At 43.6% G+C, this 18,881-nt stretch overlaps 1 protein-coding gene across 6 annotated transcripts in view; it reads right to left on the minus strand.

Annotated features, from left to right (window-relative positions):
• The window catches only part of emid1 (EMI domain containing 1), a 120,748-nt gene that overhangs the window by 52,344 nt on the left and 49,523 nt on the right, over positions 1-18,881 (minus strand). For all 6 annotated transcript variants that reach the window (XR_009673152.1, XM_061039284.1, XM_061039285.1 and 3 more), the window contains exons 4-9: positions 9,849-9,938; positions 9,699-9,760; positions 8,528-8,660; positions 7,320-7,364; positions 7,112-7,219; positions 3,308-3,415 (exon numbers count right to left, since the gene is read on the minus strand). Coding sequence is in view for 5 of the 6 variants with exons in the window: in XM_061039284.1 (XP_060895267.1) it covers positions 3,308-3,415; positions 7,112-7,219; positions 7,320-7,364; positions 8,528-8,660; positions 9,699-9,760; positions 9,849-9,938 (546 nt within the window). In the remaining variant the exon portion in view is untranslated. The remainder of the gene's footprint in view (positions 1-3,307; positions 3,416-7,111; positions 7,220-7,319; positions 7,365-8,527; positions 8,661-9,698; positions 9,761-9,848; positions 9,939-18,881) is intronic.

Raw genomic sequence — 18,881 nt, forward strand, 5'->3', positions numbered from 1 at the left:
TGCCAAATCCAATGTGTACAACTCTGTGAGTGTAAAGAGGAGGAGGAAGGAGAGGGGGAGGAAGAGGAGGAGGAGGAGGAAGAGGAAGGAGAGGAGGAGGAGGAAGGAGAGGAGGAAGAGGAGGAGGAGGAAGGAGAGGAGGAGGAAGGAGAGGAGGAGGAGGAGGGCGGTGAGCGTGTGAGCGATCGAGGAAATGTGCGGTCATCAGGTCACTCAATGCTGACAGGAAACACGGATCCAATAGCAGCATGAGACATCAGGAGACACAGAGAAGAAGAGGAGGAGGAGGAGGAGGAGGAGGAGGAAGAGGAGGAGGAGGAGGAAGGAGAGGAGGAGAGGAGGAGGGAGAGGAGGAGGAAGGAGAGGAGGAGGAGGAGGAGGAGGAGGAGGAGGAGGAGGAAGGAGAGGAGGAGAGGAGGAGGGAGAGGAGGAGGAAGGAGAGGAGGAGGAGGAGGAGGAGGAGAAGGGGAGGAGGAAGGAGAGGAGGAGGAGGAGGAGGAGGAAGGAGAGGAGGAGGAGGAGGAGGAGGACAAGAAGGAGGAGGAAGAGGAGGAGGAGGAAGAGGAGGAGGAAGGAGAGGAGGAGGAGGAGGAGGAGAAGGGGAGGAGGAGGAGGAGGAGGAGGAGGGAGAGGAGGAGGAAGAAGAGGAGGAGGAGGAGGAAGAGGAGGAGGAGGAGGAGGAGGAGGAGAAGGGGAGGAGGAAGGAGGAGGAGGAGGAGGAGGAGGAGGAGGAGGAGGGAGAGGAGGAGGAAGAAGAGGAGGAGGAGGAGGAGGAGGAGGAGGAGAAGGGGAGGAGGAGGAGGAGGAGGAGGAGGAGGAGGAGGAGGAGGAGGACGGGCAGCCAGAAACATCCTCCACCCGCAGAAAGATCAGGACCAGAGATGAGATCCAAAACAGAGCTGCTCTCTTTCTGCTGCACGCTCTAGATAAACGAGACAGAACGAGTCCTACAAACACAAACATCTGATTGTTTAAAACATCAGCCTCTCTCCTGTTCTACAGAAGGAGACTCCAACCTCCTGAAGCCGACGTAAAAACCAAATAATCCAGTGTTTTAAAAAGGAAGCCTGACACAGACCCCCCCCCCCCTTTACGTCCCCTACTGTTACTTTGATGTGAAAGAAACGGCTCACAGGCTCGGAAATCATCATCCCCGACCTCGACCAAACTTTTCTTCACACAGGAACCCGGGGCTTACAAATCTGTGTGCTGCATACTTTGTTTTACCACTGAATCCACACATAAAATCCCCCCGATGTGTTGACCTTGAAGGAGCCGGTGAGGGCCTCAGTCCCCCCCCCCCCCCCCCCCCCGAGCTGTCTGATCGCCTACATCTGGAAGTTGTTGAGTGACATCAGTGATGGACAGGTTCTCATCGCAGCATGCGAAGCCTGAGTTTGCATGTCAGGCGTTTAATACTCTGATTCGGTTCTACTTGGCCGGTGGACGATAAAAAAAGTAAGTAGCAGTTAAAGGATTACCTCCATCCTGTCTGCTTTTCATTTCTCTTTGTTTCTTTTGTTCCTCATTAGTCTTAAAACCCGTGGGAGCTTTGGTGCTGCAGGAGAGAACATGCCCGCTCTACACACACGAGTATCAGCAGTGTGAAGTGTGTGTAAGACCTCGGAATATTCCCCCGATAACAAAGGTGTAAGATGGATATGTGGACGTGCATCAGAGAGGGTTCTGTCTGTATACAGAGGAACGTCTTATCTGTGTCAAAGAGTAGCTGGTGATGTAGAGTCAGGGGCGGATCCAAAATGTTTAGGATCGGCACAATTGGAATCTGCAGCAGTGGCCTGAAGTTCATGTGCACACACACACACACACACACACACACACACACACACACACACACACACACACACACACACACACACACACACACACACACACACACACACACACACACACATGCATAGCATTTATTTACCCTTTCTATCTCCACTGATCATTTCTACTGACACCGTATTGGCATAAAAGTATATATACTGTAAAAAGAACAAATAAGACCATCCCAATTTAAGGCCCAGTCCCTTTTACTACAGCCTGTTGTTGCTGCATGTTTTGACAAATAAATTGCAGGTGGCCTCAATTAGAGGAACATGTGTTTGTAGTCTTTGAAATAGTTTGTGATTAAAAATGAGAAAGCACAGCAAGAAACACCAAAAAAATAAATAGTGAGTAACAGCCTTTCTCATCTTTGCTGAGTACAAGTTTAGTTTAAAAATAAAACAAAGGTCTCGGATTGACGCCTGTGCCAAATGAAGCCAGGGTCATTTCATAGACTGAAGTAAATAAAAGGCCCGGGCAGCATATAAATCTTATAAAGTCTATAAAGTCTATTGTATGTGTGTGTGTATGTATGATCACTTTTGTGGTAACTGATGTTTGCTTTGTCGTGTGTATGAATTATTAATGAGTGTGGAAACACTTTCTTTCTTTTGTATGCTGTGTTTTGATTCTGTTTTTAACCTCAATGTAACGCACATTCAGCTTATCTGTAATGAAATGTGCTATATAAATAAAATTGCTATTGCTATAAATATAAATGCTAATTTTGTAAATGAAGGAACTCAAAAGGAAGATGTTTGTCTAAAGTCATAATTTAAAGTACAAAAACTGCAGTTCCTCCAGTCTCCACTTGAGGCAGACTCCAAAAGCCAAGAATCCACATCTGCACACTGTCTGCAACGCTGATGAAAGCTTTACGCGTCCGATGTTGAACTGTACGCCGCGGCTCTACCCCGATTATACAAACTTTAAAGGACATCGAGTGTGCTGACTTTTCTGTTTTTTTTCTTTTTGGGGTCGTGCACCTGAAGTTTTATGACTGTTTGAGTGTGCTACTTCTTTTTTGTTGTTTGCCAAAATTAGAATGCCCATTTTTACAGCATTTTTATTTAATCTTGAAATGTGACCCCAGATCTCTCTGAAATATTTTTTATGATCCAGAATTTTTCAGTTTCCGATAAAATGGGAAGCATTAAAACAGCAAAAACTTTTCAGATTCCCCGTTTTATATGACATGCAACCTCGACCACCGAAGAAAAAACACAGCTGCCATGTGAATAAGATAATAATCAAACACAAAAAGTAACTCATATAAATGACCAACAGGGTACCCTGTGCACAGCCATTCTACTTTCTCAGGTGCTGGTCAGTTGCAGGAATATACAATGAAAACATAATAAATAAACACAATAATAAATGGCACTGTCCACTCGTTTCGCCTGTAGCTCCCTCGGATAGAAATGATGTCATGGTGACTATACAAAGTCTGAAGTAGTGCTGGTCAGGATCTTACTTTGGTCTGGATCTGGGATGCGGGCACTAGCCGGCGCTGGGGGTCCTGGAGGACCCGGCGGGCCCGATAGACCCCTCTCTCCTTGGAGTCCTTGTGGACCACGGGGACCTGCGGAGAGGGAAGACAGAACCAAAACATGAGGTGACAGAAATAAGAGATGTCATCACAAAGACGTGATTTTCATAGTGTTTCTGATTCTGCAGAGATGGAGAACAATGACCGAGTGGTGGTGATAAATAACGTGATGAGAGGAGGATAAACTATGACGGAGACCAGAGAGGAAACAGATTAGATAAAGTGCTGAGTGATGCAACGTAACTGTGCCTGGCAGGAGTGTGTGTGTGTGTGTGTGTGTGTGTTCATGTTCACTCAGCAGCAGGACAGAGCAGGAGAAGTGAACTGGTTGACTTTGTGCTTCTGTAATTAACAGGAGGAGGGTGTTTAACGGGCCAGTGCTGGGTCATGAGAAAACTCAAATAAACACTATTAAACTCTATAAAGTGTTCCTGGCACTGATTTAGAGTGAACTAAAGCATACACACCTCGAGCTTTTCTCATTATAACCTGTTTTAAAACGGTTCAGTTTGCAGGAGGCCCCTGTGATGAACTGTTTTATAAACTCATTTGTTCTCATCTTGTTAACATTTAAATGTTTCTTAAGGCTGTTTGTGTTGTGCACTAGCGTCATCGTATCCTCTTGTTGTGTTTTTATGCAGCTCTTGTTCAAAATGGGTCATTTGGTGGTTTTCAGTGGCATGTGCTTCTCTGTCCAAGACAAATCTTTCCCAATGGGACAGTAATGCATGCTATCATATGGTATCATTTTGTATCGCATTATATCGTTTCGCATCAAATCGCATCATTTTGAACTGATCGTATTGCATCACTTTAAATTGAATTGCATTGTATCATTGCATCATATCGCATCATATAATCGCATCATATTGTATCATTTTAAACTGATCTTATCGTATCGTTTCATAGCGAATCCTATCATGATAACACACTTGCTGTTTAGTTTATATAAAGGTATTTTGGTAAAAATAATATGTCAATGCCTATTCTGTTGTGATTTTATCAATGAAAATAATTAAATTGATGTTCATTCTTGTGTTCGTATCACAAACAGCCTGTAGCTGGTTTTCTCCCAGTCTATTATTTTAAATGTGTTTAAAAAACCCACATCTGACCTCATTGTTTGGACTCTCCTGAGGTGTGCCCTCTAACCACCACCTCGTGCTCTCTTACAGGCCCACACTCACCACCTCTCTGTTTTATAAGCTGAGGCAACATGCAGTGACGGTCCACTAATTACTACTTTGCAGAGTAATGTTATTCCGGCTCTGACTTGACACCTCTGTGGACCACGTTCCCTCCGCCTCGGTAAACACTGCAGCATGACCGACCATGTTTTGGCTGCTCGGGGGGGGGGGGGGGGGGGGGACTGCAGGCTACAGTCTGCAGCACAGTGCTTCAAATGGCCGATCAAAGTGGCTCTTAAGAATCTATGTGACATGTTAGGGAAAACAATTTTTGTGTTCGCCAGCAGAATTATGGTTCCCTGGAGGATGCTGCGTCAAAATATGAGTCACAGCATGTAACACAACTCTCCTTTAACTTATCAGGACTCATCATAACGTACAATATCACTGCTTCTAACACAATGAGTTCCCTTTTTCTCCCATCTTTCCCATAACCTCTGACATTAAAAAAACACATTTATCTACATTTTTCCATGACATTGGAAGCATTCCAGCTCTCAAGTTTATCTTTCTCTTTGAAATGAAAAAAATCATCACAATGAGGGAAACGCAGCTTGGGGTGTAAGACATAGCTCTGGTTTTTGGGTACTTATGAAGTAATGGAGATAGAAAAAACAATAACACCGCAGGCATATGGAAATCATAAGGGCCTGGGATTATTGTATATATAGCTCATGTTCGGTGCAGATTGAAGTCACATGGCGCTTCTTGGAAAGTGGGTTTGTAGTTTAACTTTTGCTCTAAATCTCAGCATTGCCCAGCAGCAGGCACAGAGCAAGGGTCATATGTTCGCCTGCAAGGAGGAGAGTTCCTCCCTTCATGATCCAAAGCAGAGGTATAAAAGCCTTCAGCCGGAGCAGATGTTGAGACACACTTATACCAACGTTTACCATATTACCATTAAAGTCGCAGCTGCGTGTGGATTTGCTTTTTCCTAACAGGTCATTTATTATTTGTACATAAAGCAGTGAAATCAGAATACAGGGAGCAGATTTATGAGTCAGCATTTGTTCTGGTTCAGTGAACATGAGCAGCAGCACATGTCAGGAAAAACAAATGCCTTCGCTGCCCACTGGAACAGCAATTTTTAGAAACATATGATTTAAAAAAAATGCCCCAATGCCTCAGGGGCCGCTGGAAACGCTCAGACATTCACCGCTGGAGGGTCTGCGGGCTGAAGGAGCGGTTTGAGAGAGGAAGACAAATACTCCGGAGCAGGACGTCGAGGGTGTTTTGTAGGAGAGCCTTTCAAATGTCGTCTCCTACATGCAAGAGGATAAAACGCTAAATCTTTTACAGACAATAGGATTATTGATCCAAGATGGGGCTTGGAATGGACGCCTCAGTACGTCTGTTTGTTTTGTAGTTTCTGCTCTCTCTCTCTCTCTGCTCACATTTATCAGAGGAACTCAGTCAGGAGGCAATTTCACACATGTATAAAACTCTTCAAAATGTTCTGAAGTTTTCAGGGATAGATAACTCTGTTAAACACAAAAAAAGCAAATTTTTCACCCCAACTTTATCCAGACTTCTTCCTGCCAGCCCCCCGGTGTGTGTGAACACAGCAGGTACGCTAATATTCACTACAAGTGAGTGGAAGCTTCTAAAGTTTGGATCCTGCAACCGCTGCATAACCGATGTGATCCTCATGCAATGTTTTGAAATGGCTTCATTATGTTTTCTGCTCTTCAGTATGTTCCTCTCCACTCTTTTTTTAGATACTGTGAGGTTGACCTGTTACGTGTGGCATCCATCATAGTATCAGACTTTTCTGCACATACGCCATCCTGCCTGGCACATTCTTATAACGTCATGTCCAGCCTCCTGAGACCCCCTCACCCCCTCACCCTCATGCAGATTGATGTGCATGTGTGATCAAGCGACTCAGGAAGATTTCAGGGGCAGGAGTGCATTATGTGAAAACCGCAAGGCTGTCAGGAACAGTCGATGTAAAAACAACAAAAAGAACCAAATCAGTTGTGCATGTTAAAGATCGTTGTTTGAACTCACCCTCTTTTTCATGTCTAACTTAAAACTACACTGAAGGCCAGTCCCTATCGTCTGTAACTACTCGAAATACCACAACAATCTACAACTTTATGTATAACCACCTCATCCATACACATATTTATTCTAGCATCCGTGCACTCTCTTTTACACTCTTGCTGCTTTTCTGCAAGTATTGCTTTTGTCTTATATTTCTAAACTCTTATTATATACTCATAAATTTAGGTATGCAATGCCCTGAAGGTGTTGGTTTTTAGTTTTAGTGTTGGTGCTATCTTTGTCTAACGTGTTCTCGTTTGAAGTTCAGTATATCAACTTCTTTGTCTGCACTTTGAGATTAGTGTAAAACCAGAGTCATGTTCCTTTACAGTATGTGCCCACTTTCTTTGCCAAAATAATCGTTTCTGATAAGTGGACGGGCAAGTTTACATCTGCCCTGCACACAGTCCTTCAAAAAGAACGTTATCAATATCTTCATTTGTTACTCTGAGTGAACTAAGAGGTGAATGTGTTTCTACTCTCAGTCCTCTCTCACCTGCAGGTCCCGGGAATCCCCTGGATCCAGGGGCTCCAGATGGACCCCTCCCCCCGGCATCCCCGCGAGGCCCACTGGGACCCGGCAGCCCTCGAGACCCTGACTTTCCTGTAAGAGGAGGAAACAAGTCGTGAGTAATCATGAAGCTTTAACTGGTGTTACATCTTAAACGGTTTCACTCTGAAAGGCGACCGTGGTAACAATTTACCATCTCTGCCAGGAAGCCCGTCTCTCCCCTTCTCACCCTGAGGACCTGCAAAGAAAACAGAGCGGTGATTTCATTTGAGGTGAAGCTTTGTGAGACTAAAATTGGGCTCGCACCACCTGGAGTAAGATGTGGTGTTAAATCCACTGAGGGAGGATGAGAAATAAAGAAACTGAGATCAACACTCTTAATGTTATAAAGGCTGTTTTATATTTCATTTCCAAAATACTTTTATCATACTTACCTCATTTTGATTCAAGACCAAAAGAGAGTGATGGGATATTGAATGGTTCCATAAGTGTCTATTGCAGTCGGCCAATGACGCTGTGCCATTGGCCTGAGTGAAACACACTCTCTAGGTTAAAGGTCAACTCATCCCATTTCTGCAACTCATTCAGTTTGCAGATGTTTGGGAGCGATGCATAAGCAGATATGAAATTTCTTCTTAAAGACTGCGTAGGTGTGTTTTAAGAGAAGATTTCTTAAGAACTGTTGGTAAATGATGTGTAAGAACACTGAGCATGTGCAGGTGCTTCAGCTGTACAGAAACGACCAAGAAGACAGGAAGACCCCCGGGTGCTGACGAGGTTATTTGACACCTAACAGGATTATATTTTGACAATGGAAAGCATCTGGCTTCAGTGCAGGGGGAGTCATGACCTTGAAACCAGGTCTTCTCCCAGCATGCATTTATGTTAGCTTACTTATACGATCGTTTTAGCCGCCATTAATATGAGATGCAACTCACAAATCACTTTGTATGAATGTGTGATGAATTGTGGGACCACTGCAGATTTCAAGGTGGAATCTTGCCTTAAAATATATATTTTTTAAAGATTTATTTTCAAGCTTTCATGCCTTTTTTGGATAGAAGTGGACAGTCATGGGATAATACTCAAGTCAATGCCAACTAGTCACTTGAACCTCTCTGGGATGTTAAGATGTAACTGACAATCTTTCATAACTGCTTCTTCATATTCTACGTTTTCAAAGACAGCCTTCATGACCTTTCCTTTCAGTTCAGTCACAGAGGGCAGAAAGGAGAGCAGCAGTAAACGGGGCTCTTGCTTTTAGAGGAAATGAGTGTGTGTTGTGGAGGAAACGGGATATGAGCAGAGCTGAGCAGGTAGAGGGCAAGAAAAGAGCTGCAGAGAGAGACTTCTGACAGAACCCTGAGGTACACCTGATGGATGACGGTGTGCTGTACCAACCTGCAGGCCCCTGCTCACCAGGAGCTCCCTGAGCGGCTGAGGCCCCCATCAACAACGAGGCCTCTGGTGCAGTTTCTCCTTTTCCCTGAAGGTGGCGATGCAACACGGAGGCTGGGGCAGCGAGTAATTGGACCTGTGATTAAAAACACATAAAAGAGAGAGACGGCTGTTAAACGATGCAACATCGAGGATTTGAATTTGGACAGTCAGCCTTCTCTCCTACGGGCTGTAAACTCTGGAACACATGATTAACAAAGGTCAAGTGCTGGCTATCGTCACAGCTGTACTGTTGTAGTTCTATGTTACTGAGCGCTGGTTATTTGGCCCAATCAGGGACAGGAGATGAAATGAGCTGCAACATGTCAGTTTTATGCAGGTTTGTCACTTTCTGATAGTTCTGTAGTGAAGACCACGCTACCCGAGACCAGAGAGCTCCAAGATCGAGACATTAAGGGATCCAGAGCAAGTTAAGATCAAGTCCAAGGCCGGCTTAGACCGAGACAAGACCGAGACCATACACACCAATGAAAAATCATCATCTTGTGTGAAGCAGGTTTGTCACTCACTTAGACGTAACACCGGGAAGGTTGAGGCCGTAACCGGGAGATAAAAATAAAAACCACAACTGAATTGAAGTTATAAATTCATAATTTTCTTTCTAATCACAGAGATGATGTGGAAAAATATCCGATCAGTGGACTTGATTTAAAAACCAGAGTCCGCCCAGTCTGAGACCGAGACAAGACCGAGTGAAAATGCTTTCAATTCCTAGACGAGACAGAGACCTTCAAAATGTGCTTGAGTACTACAATACTACTCCCTGACCTAACACACCTTCCTTCCTTCCACCCTTAGATTCATCCTGCCAGCATGTCGGGGATGAAGAGACAGAGGAAGTCATCTGTCCCGGCGGCCGTCGCCTTTTTAAACGACTAATTTTCCCTCTGTTTTTCATGTATTGTATTTATTGTCTATTGGACTTTTACTTCTTAGTGTCCTTCTTATGTTGTCTGCTGATTGTTGTCTGGATGTTTGTATGTTTTTTACTGCTTTACTGCCCTCTCACAGGGATAATAAAAGCAGACTTGAATTGAGGTTTGACACACAGGTATCGTTCAGACTCTTTTGTAACTATATCAAGATACTGCAGATGAGAGAGAACAGTCCATACCTTCTCCTCCAGCGAGTTCAACCTGTCGCCCATAGCTGTGATTCGACTGCAGTTGAGACAATCTAAAAAAACAAGAAATGATTTCTTTACCTTCAGGAATCAAACACTTAAACTCGTAAAACTTTTGTTTTAAAGTCAGCCAACACTCACTAGAAATAGACTCTCCGGTGCGTGCAGGCGGGCGTCGTAGCGTTGACGGTTTCCTCACTGCCTCTTGAGCTACGAGCTGGTTGGCGGCCTCTGTAGAAGAAGAAAACAACAAAGAAATACATCAGTTATAGTGGATTCACCCTGAAAACAGTAACTTTAAAGGAGCAGTATGTAACTCTGACCCCTAGTGTTTAAAATGAATACTGCAGTCCAAAGTCAAAACATTGTAGAGAGCTGTCTCTCCCCCCCCCCCCCCCCCCCCCTCCTCCTCTCTAGAGTCGATGCTCACACAGGTCACCATGTGGTGGACTCTGAAGCTTCAGTGTTTATCCAGCTCTGCATGGGTCTGTAAACCTTTCTGTGTTCTAACCTCTCTCCATTTTTCAAAAGCATCTCCAATATTGATCCTAGTTTGAGCACGTTTCTGCTCGTGGAGCTTATTAGAAACATGCAGAGGCTTTTTAGGTCGGGTACAATCACTTCTATCTGAACCACTTCTCTTGCCCGCTTCCATCGCTGCAACACCTGTTGACCTGATAACTGCTCTCATATCTGGCAAACCGAGGGGCGTCCAAAACGGCCGTGTGGGGGGGGGGTCGCCTTAAAACTGTCTACCTTCTCTGGTCCAAACAAATCCAGAGCATTCAGGAGCAGAATCTAAAGTTAGAAGGAGGACATACTGGCTGCTGCATTGTTGTCATAGCAACCAGCACTTCAACATGTTTCCTTAATGTCTGATCAGATAGTAAGATACCTTTATCATTTCATTCACTGGATATCTTACAGATTGCTGCTTTAAACATTTATATACAACATGTGTTAAAAACGTTGTAATCGCAGGTGAAATTCTCAAAAAGATCGACTCGCCGTTAAACACATCTGTCCACCTACACTGTCCTACACAAATCAGTCCAAACATCTTTTGCAAACAAAAATGGAGATTATCTGGTTTTAGTGACTTAAATGTGACAGTTCACTGTTTTTCTCCATGTTGTTGTCTCGTTGAAAGTTGACGTCTTTGAGTTCTGGACTACTGCAATGACAAAACAAGACATCTGGGGACGTCACACTGAGTTCCTGGAAGTCATCACCGGCATTAGTCGTCATTTTCTGACATTTAATAGACAAAACAAATGACTGAGTATTCCAGAAGATAGGCATTTACATAAAAAATGTTAATTTCAGCCAACAAATCAAAGGATTTACATCCACATCGAATGAGTCTGGAGGGTCATGATTTGCCAGAAGTAGTTTTTTCTCTCCTGCAGAAAAAAAAAATCTGGAAACGAGTGTGTGGACGTGGCCTGCATGAACGGGTGTGTAGAACATCTGACTTTAAGAGCAGCAAAGTTAAGGTCCACAAAAAGACCGGCAATAAATGTTCCCTTTTTAAACTGTATCCACAAACTAACTCTATAAAACAAGTGACAAGTGCCTAACCGTAGGCCAAGGATTCTGGCAATGACGGCCATTATTCAGAGATTTCTTTTTTCTTTGTAAGAAATAAGAATTCAAGCCAGATATGAAGAAAAATCCAGGATTGAGAAGAACAGATCACTTTCCCGCTCTGAGAGTAGGGTTGCATAAAATTCTGTTTATGTGTCATGTTTAAATGTTAGCCAACACGGTGACTGTCACATTTCCAAGGGTTAGAAACAGTCAGACAAAAAGAGACGACAATAAAAAGAGAGTGTCTGATTCTTCCAAATTATCTGAGTATGTTTAGTACGATAAGTACGAGAAGATTAGCTGATTAGCTGCTTGGTTTTTACACTACCTCTGCATTGGTTTTTACACTACCTCTGCACCTTTAAAGCAGCAATATAGGAATTTGGTTTGGAGTGCAACCTGCTGTTGTAAAACAATCTGTGCTGTTACGCCTCCCCCTCTGAGACTACTAGCATCTGTTGACAAGTAGAAGGTGGAGAAGCCAGCAAAAATATGAGATGTGAAACAACCACAGCGACCTACAAGGTTCAGTAACATTACCAGATTCTGCACAAATATGATTCTGCAAGCGTCTTCAGCCAGTCGTCTGCAAACTGTTTGCATGTGGAGTATATGTACAGTATGTGTATTCATCTGTTACCATGACGTCTACAGACCTAGCTAAATGGCTACATCGGAGAGGGAAACATGCTAGTTTACAAAGCTAACTTGAAGATCGACAAGTTAAGAGACAACTTTTTGGTTGAAGATGGATGTCCAGTATTCATTTATTTGTTTGCAAACCTGAGACATAACTTTGGTTAGATGACTTTCTGCATCGAGTAAAGCTGCTGAACATGAGACGACGATGACTCAGATAACAAGATAATGAAACAGCCTAATGTTACGTCACAAATATTGTCTGCCGAGATGTAATCTCTGCTTCTTGATCGGTCACTCTCTCTTTTTCTCTCCTTAGCTTCCTCCGTCACCGTCCTCTGTGTCTCTTAGCCTCAGCCGTTATATCAAACAGTACAGAGACGGGCTAACTAGCTTCTTTTTATAACAGAAGGCTGCAGCGTGGTTAAGTCGTACACACTTCTCACAGGAGGACCTCGGCCTGCTGCCAAAGTTACATAGTTCAGTTAAAAAGAGACGCCATTCTCCCTGTTGAAAGTTATTGTACTATTAAATTGACCTTTTCAACTTTTTTAAGTGGGAAAGTTACATATTGTTGCTTTAAAGGGATACTTCACCATGAAACATGAATCTGTATTGACATCGGGTCATATATGTAGAAATGTGAAATACATTTTGAAGTTGTTGCCTTCTTGACCGAGAAAAGGCAGAAAGTGTCTTTTTGGTTCATGTGGATGAAAGACAACAACTCCCAGAATGCACAGCAACGCAGGCCACTCCCACTAAGGTCCTCTATTTACAGACATTTACTACAACACATACGGCCGTTTCCTCAACTGATTCAGAGATTTCTTCCAGTCCTGTCAGAAAACAGACTATATGTCTGTGTCCATAGGCAAACAGTGAGAGCACCGACACTACCAGCTCGAGCCGGCCCCGGCTCCTCATCCTCACCGCCGCCGACAGGCAGGCCTTATGTCTCGGCTGCTGAGCAGCAAAATGAGGATATTTGCGTCACTGGAAGCTCCTTTTCAGACTTATACAAACAGACTTATAATACAAAGATTTCTCATCTCAGGGGAAAATGAGGGCGGGATGCACGACCATTCAAAAATACTACCAGGTTTCTAATGATACAAAGATTAATGCTAATGGGTGAAGTATCCCTTTAACGGTTTCTCTTGCACAACATTTCCCCTGTTGTTGCAACCTCTTATTCCTCAAGTATCTTATGTAACTTCACGATCCGAGAGGAACAAAATGTCATCTCACTTTGTACTGTGGCTGAAATGACAATAAAGAAACTTGAATTGACGTCGACTTTAGTTACAGTCTCAGTGTTGAGAGAAGATGTTCCTCCAGGAATTAACTTTGTACTGTTTCTCTCTCTGTGCGGCGTTTCCTCCTGGAGAGCTTCTTACTAACAGCCAGGAATAACTGGCACTTAGTTTTTAAAGTTGAAGCGCTGACAAAGATGGAGATCAGAAAAAAATAACAGTTGCAGCTTTTGTGTGTGTAACATTTCCAAGAGACAAACACTGAGCATTTTGCGTCTTTGCCAAGTTGCTCTCGTTTTGCCTTACATAAAAAAAAAAAAAAACTCAGAGCCTGGGAGAGAGGGAGTGTAAAAGACAAAACAATAGTTTCCTTGTGCGGACAGAATGGGTCGTCTCAGCTCACATTCTGTCTTGCCTTCATTTTATGAAGTGTGGGAGGTTGTGTCTGTGGGTTCTGGATGTTTTGAATGGGCAGACCTTTGTGGAAATGCTAGACTGACTCCTTTGTCCGGCCTGGTCAGGCTCTGGCCGGAGCCAGGTGCTCCTGATACAAACAAGAGGGTGGCACCTCATCTACTACTCTACTACGCCAATCAGTGGACGACACAAACAGTCAGCACCAAGCGCTACGAGGGGCGTCACCATCTTAGATTTTAAACTTCAATATGATTCTGACCAAAATCAAACGATACTGATACCTGATTCGATACCATGAGACAAAAAACAGAAGAGCTAGAAACCCAGCGTTGGGTCATTTATTGTTTTTCTTAAAGCAACAGTAAACATGTTTATTTCTGCTTTAAAAGAAGACATTTTAATATTGGAGAGTCTGGCTCTAGTGGACACTTGAGGAACTGCAGTGTTTTTTTAGTTTTTTTACATTGGCTTCATTTTTCAACAGGGGAGGTTTTCCTCTTGGTCACATCACAAAGTCACAGACTGTGTCTACATCTGCAAACCCAGGAAGGGAAAATTGAGAGCTTATTGTCATGAAGAATAATAATCATTTAGGAAATTTAAGATAAGAAAACATAACGCGTTTAGTGATTACCCACAGCGAGGGGAGAGAGAGAGGGCAAAGAGGACGTCGACAGACCACATTGTTTTGGGTAAAGTGAGACTGCACCTATGATTCCCATCCTCAACCTCTGCCCTCATGATTTCACTGTTTTGATTCTTTATTACATCTCAGAGGATTATATGTGGAGATGAAATTAAACTTCATAGGACTGAATAGTTTTTTTTTTGGCTCTAAATTGGGAAAAAAACTCTTCCATGTTTTGCTATTGTTATGTATTGTTTTGAACAGAGAAGGGTCGTTATGATACAAGAATTTTAAACTTCAACACATTAAAAATCATACAATATAAACACCTCCTAGGCACCCAACCCTGGGTAGTATATTGTTTTAATTCACCAGAAGATGCATGCATGTCTCCTGCACACTGTCTAAATTCCTACAGAAATGTTGCCAATGTATTTGTGCAACATAAACAGAGTCATGTCCTCCTCTCTCTTCCTGTTTGTAAGAGACACAAGTTTAACATTCCAGCCAGTATGTCCTCAGCTCTCTATAATGTTTAGAATTTAGACTGCAGTACTCATTTTAAACACTAGGTGTCAGAGTTACATACTGCTCCTTTAATAAATAAATTATTCCAACAAATTCTCAAATTTATTTACAACTAAAAATGATCATTAAACATCTGGTATTGTAAAAAGTGTCAAAGTTAAGAACATTTAGACAACCTAAGAACAAACACTTTAATCGTCTCCTCGCTCGCCCCTAACCGCACCTCTTCTTCTTCTCCCTCTAGAGTGAAGAACATTCAAGCGCCAACATCCCCTCACCCACACTCGAGCTATTGTATGAAGCATTAATCTGAACTCTGGCTCAAGGACAACTGTCTCCCACACACCCCTCACACACACTCTCTCTCTGTCTGTCTGCAACAACACAATTTAAATCCTGCAAGACCCCTCTTCTCTTCTGCGTCTCCCATGAGAGAGGCGTTAAGGCTGCAGCGTGTGTGTGTGTGTGTGTGTGTGTGTGTGTGTGAAGTATTAAAGAGACTGGGATGCCTCTGGTATGATCCATCGCTCCCTTGGCCAACAATAACATCATCACAGTTAATGAATGCCCCCCCGATGGACCCGGCTCATCGTATCCCTCTTTGTTCTCTGTGGGCTAATTGTCCCAGCAGGGGGTTGGGGGGGGGGGGGGGGGGGGGGGGGGGGCAAAGAAACGTGTGAATGTATTTGACCTTCTGACCCCGTGTTGCACTGGGCCGTAATCAGTGCCTGAGTCAGAGCTCCTTATTAGAGGAAGAACTCTCCCCGCGGAGAGTTCAGCGGGACAGAGGCCGACCTGACATCAGCACTCTGTCTATTGCTCTACTTTTTCTCTCACACACACACACACACACACACACACACACACACACACACACACACACACAGAGCTCAGACGTTTGTTTAGACACTCTGAATAATCCTTGCCCCCGCTGGTGCATTAGGGAGATATGAGCCGAGGTCACATAGAGAAGGTTATCTTTGACTCTTCTATAATTGAGTCTGTGTATTCAGAGGATTAAGAAAGACGGCCTTTAAGGACTTTTTAAAAACTCTATAAAATATTCACATCCTCACTCGTGTGATACAATCATCACATCGCTCCGCTGAAAAATGGTTACTTTAACAAAGAGTAAATAAAGTGCTCTGTACAGTTCCCAGCAACTTAGACTAAAATAAATGGTCAAAGAAGAACAAGACAGCGGGAGAAAAGAAGAAGAAGAGGACAGTGGGTGAAGCGTGATGAGAGGGGAAACTGTCTCAATCTGTCATATCTGATATACTCTGTATATAATGTGATAAAGACATGTTGTTACTCCTACAGTGACAAGAAAAACAAACTTACACTTCAGAACAACTTTGTCAGACCGAACTGATCGATGTTAAATTGAAGTCGGAGCTGTGCAGTCATCCAAAAGTCGAGAGGAGCTCTAACAGATCGAAGGTCAGACGGAGCAGTGAAACTGAAGGGTCTGCCAAGCCACACATGTCGCTGCGTGGGCCTGTTTTCCCTCTGCTGCACTAAAAGACACACACTGATCATCAGCCTGTCAAATACATAAAGTGTAAATCAACTCTAATAAAATGTGTTTGTTTCAAAGCTCTCATGCAGCAGCAAAGACCTGGAATAATCTCCAAAACTTCTGCTCGCCGTCTTGCTCATCATCTCGATGTGGACGTAAATGAGCTGCGTCAGCATGAGAGGCGCAGAGTAAAGGTGCAGGAAGGTATCCCAAATTTGAAATTTTTAAAAGGTTGGATTTATGACAGCCGCGAGAATGATACTACGAAATTGGAAGGACCCCCAGGCGCCCCACTGTGAAGGAATGGACTGACGAAATGATTAAGATCTCTTCATGTGAAAACATGTTGGGAGAAATGAATGTTGGTGGAAAGATGACGGAGAGATGGGATCTGTTTTGGCAACATGTTAAAGGCTTTATATGTGATGTTTTGATCCAGCAGATGTCGCTCTTGAGCACCAGCATGAAACCAAAACAACTTGCGCTGCATTGTTGTGTTAGCATGCTAATGCTAGCGATCTTTATTCTGCTCGTATCTTCACACTGCATGTAAATTTACCTGAAATGAGCGTGATCTAGAAACACAGTTAAGCAGTGAGTACAGTATGTTATTCTTCTTTTCTCTAGTCCCTCAATTAAACAACTTTTATACGTGAGGGGAGGAGTCAGCCGGCCGTCTCGGCGATGTAAACAAAGTGAAGATAGGACTCTGAAAACTCTGAAAACATCACAGACAGTGGGACTCGGGTGTTACACCCATTGTAGACAGTCATGACTCAGAGTTATTTTCAGAGGATATACTTGATTTATATATTTAAGTGTGAAAAATCACATAGAAAGACTTTAAGATTTATTTTTGTGCTTTTTCCTTGATTTTAGAAAGGACAGTAGGAAATCAGGAGAGAGCGGGGAATGACATACAGGAAAGGAGCCACAGGTCAGACTTAAGCCAGTGCTATACCTGCGTACATGGGGCATTTAATTTTCTCTGTGTCATGAATCTTGCAAAGTTATAATTTCTATTGAGTTTCTCGACAGCTGTACGGTCTCTTCTGTTTCTTGCTCTAAGTTTAAAAAACTGGGAGATAGCTGATAGAGATAAAAACATGAAGTGCACCTCAAACAAGCATTAGAAAAGTTTTTGTTTTCAAAGAAGTGAGAACAGATAAAGAGAGAGAGAGAGAGAGTGCATGCGGCTCGCCTCAGTAACACACTGTTTGTGAGCCAACATCACACACACATTAGTGCCAAGTGTGAACAAGACGAGAGGGGGGAAAGCCCTCGATCTGAACCGACTGCATCTGAGACCAGAATCTAACAACACATTAGCAACCTTCTGTTACCATTATGTCATTATGTTATCATTTAAGCAGCTTTGTTCCAGGCTGATTGTTATTACTGGCCACGGAGACCCCTGATTGGAGCTCTGCTGGGACCACCAGAGCGAGAGTCCAGGGAGCAATGACCACGACTGCAGCTGCAGCTCAGAGAGGTGTGTGTGTGTGTGTGTGTGTGTGTGCACGGGGGGCTATTGTGTGCATGGTTTTTGTTTGTGTGTGAGTGTGAGAAAGTGCACGCTGGCTGTGTTATTAACGGAGCCAAGGTCGTTCCTTCAGTGATATTCTCCCAGTGAAAATAAACCAGAGTCCTCATGCTAAGAGCCCAGTTAGCCCTGCCAACCAGAGCCCTTAAACACACATCTCACACTCAGCTGCACCAAACTCATCACCTCCCGAGGTTTATTTGTTCTCCACTTCTGCAGAAAGATTCAGCCGCCTGCACGAGGACAGGCTGCGAGTAACTTCACAAATGAAAGAGTTTGACTTTTGCTTTTGTCTGCAGCGGAGGGTGGAAGGTTTTGAAAGCCTGTCTGTGCTTTTTTTCTTTGAGTCTAACTTTGGCATCTCAAAGTTTGGTGTTAAAGTGGGTAGATCCGCTACACAGCCTGGCAGCAGCTCTGAATGCAACCATCAAAAACACACACACACACACACACACACACACACACACACACACACACACACACACACACACACACACACACACACACACACACACACACGAAGCAGTGAGCAGACACAGCAGACCGTAAGTTCCTGATCCATCTCTGTCTGGTCAATTAGCTGAGCTCAGCGCTGCAGCATCATTAGTGACCAGATGCTGACAGAAAAAACCGAGGGAGGTGTTTGTCTCTGTCTCTGCAGCGCCTCAGACAGACTGAGGAGAATACACACACACACACACACACACACACACACACACACACACACACTTACACACATCCAGTCCATTCATGGAGAACACTGCACTCTTTAAAATACGCCAAGCTGAACAAGGTGTCAACTCGGACCATATGTTTGCTGAGCGAGCAGCTTCTTTTGCCTTCTCTGAATCCAAAATAGACAAATGTGTTGTGTTCCTTCATTCCCTTCTTCTCCCGCTTTCTTTCTTTCTGTCACCTTGTAGTCCTTTTCCAGGATGTAGATTTTGTATTGTTGTGTGGTGCAAAGTAAACGCTCATCAAAGTGATTTTAAAACATTCAATGATGAAGAGATATCTGCTTCTCAACTGATGGCTCTTTTGACAGAACCCC

The sequence above is a fragment of the Labrus mixtus genome, chromosome 5, assembly GCF_963584025.1.
Source record: "Labrus mixtus chromosome 5, fLabMix1.1, whole genome shotgun sequence".
NCBI classification, from domain to species: Eukaryota; Metazoa; Chordata; class Actinopteri; order Labriformes; family Labridae; genus Labrus; species Labrus mixtus.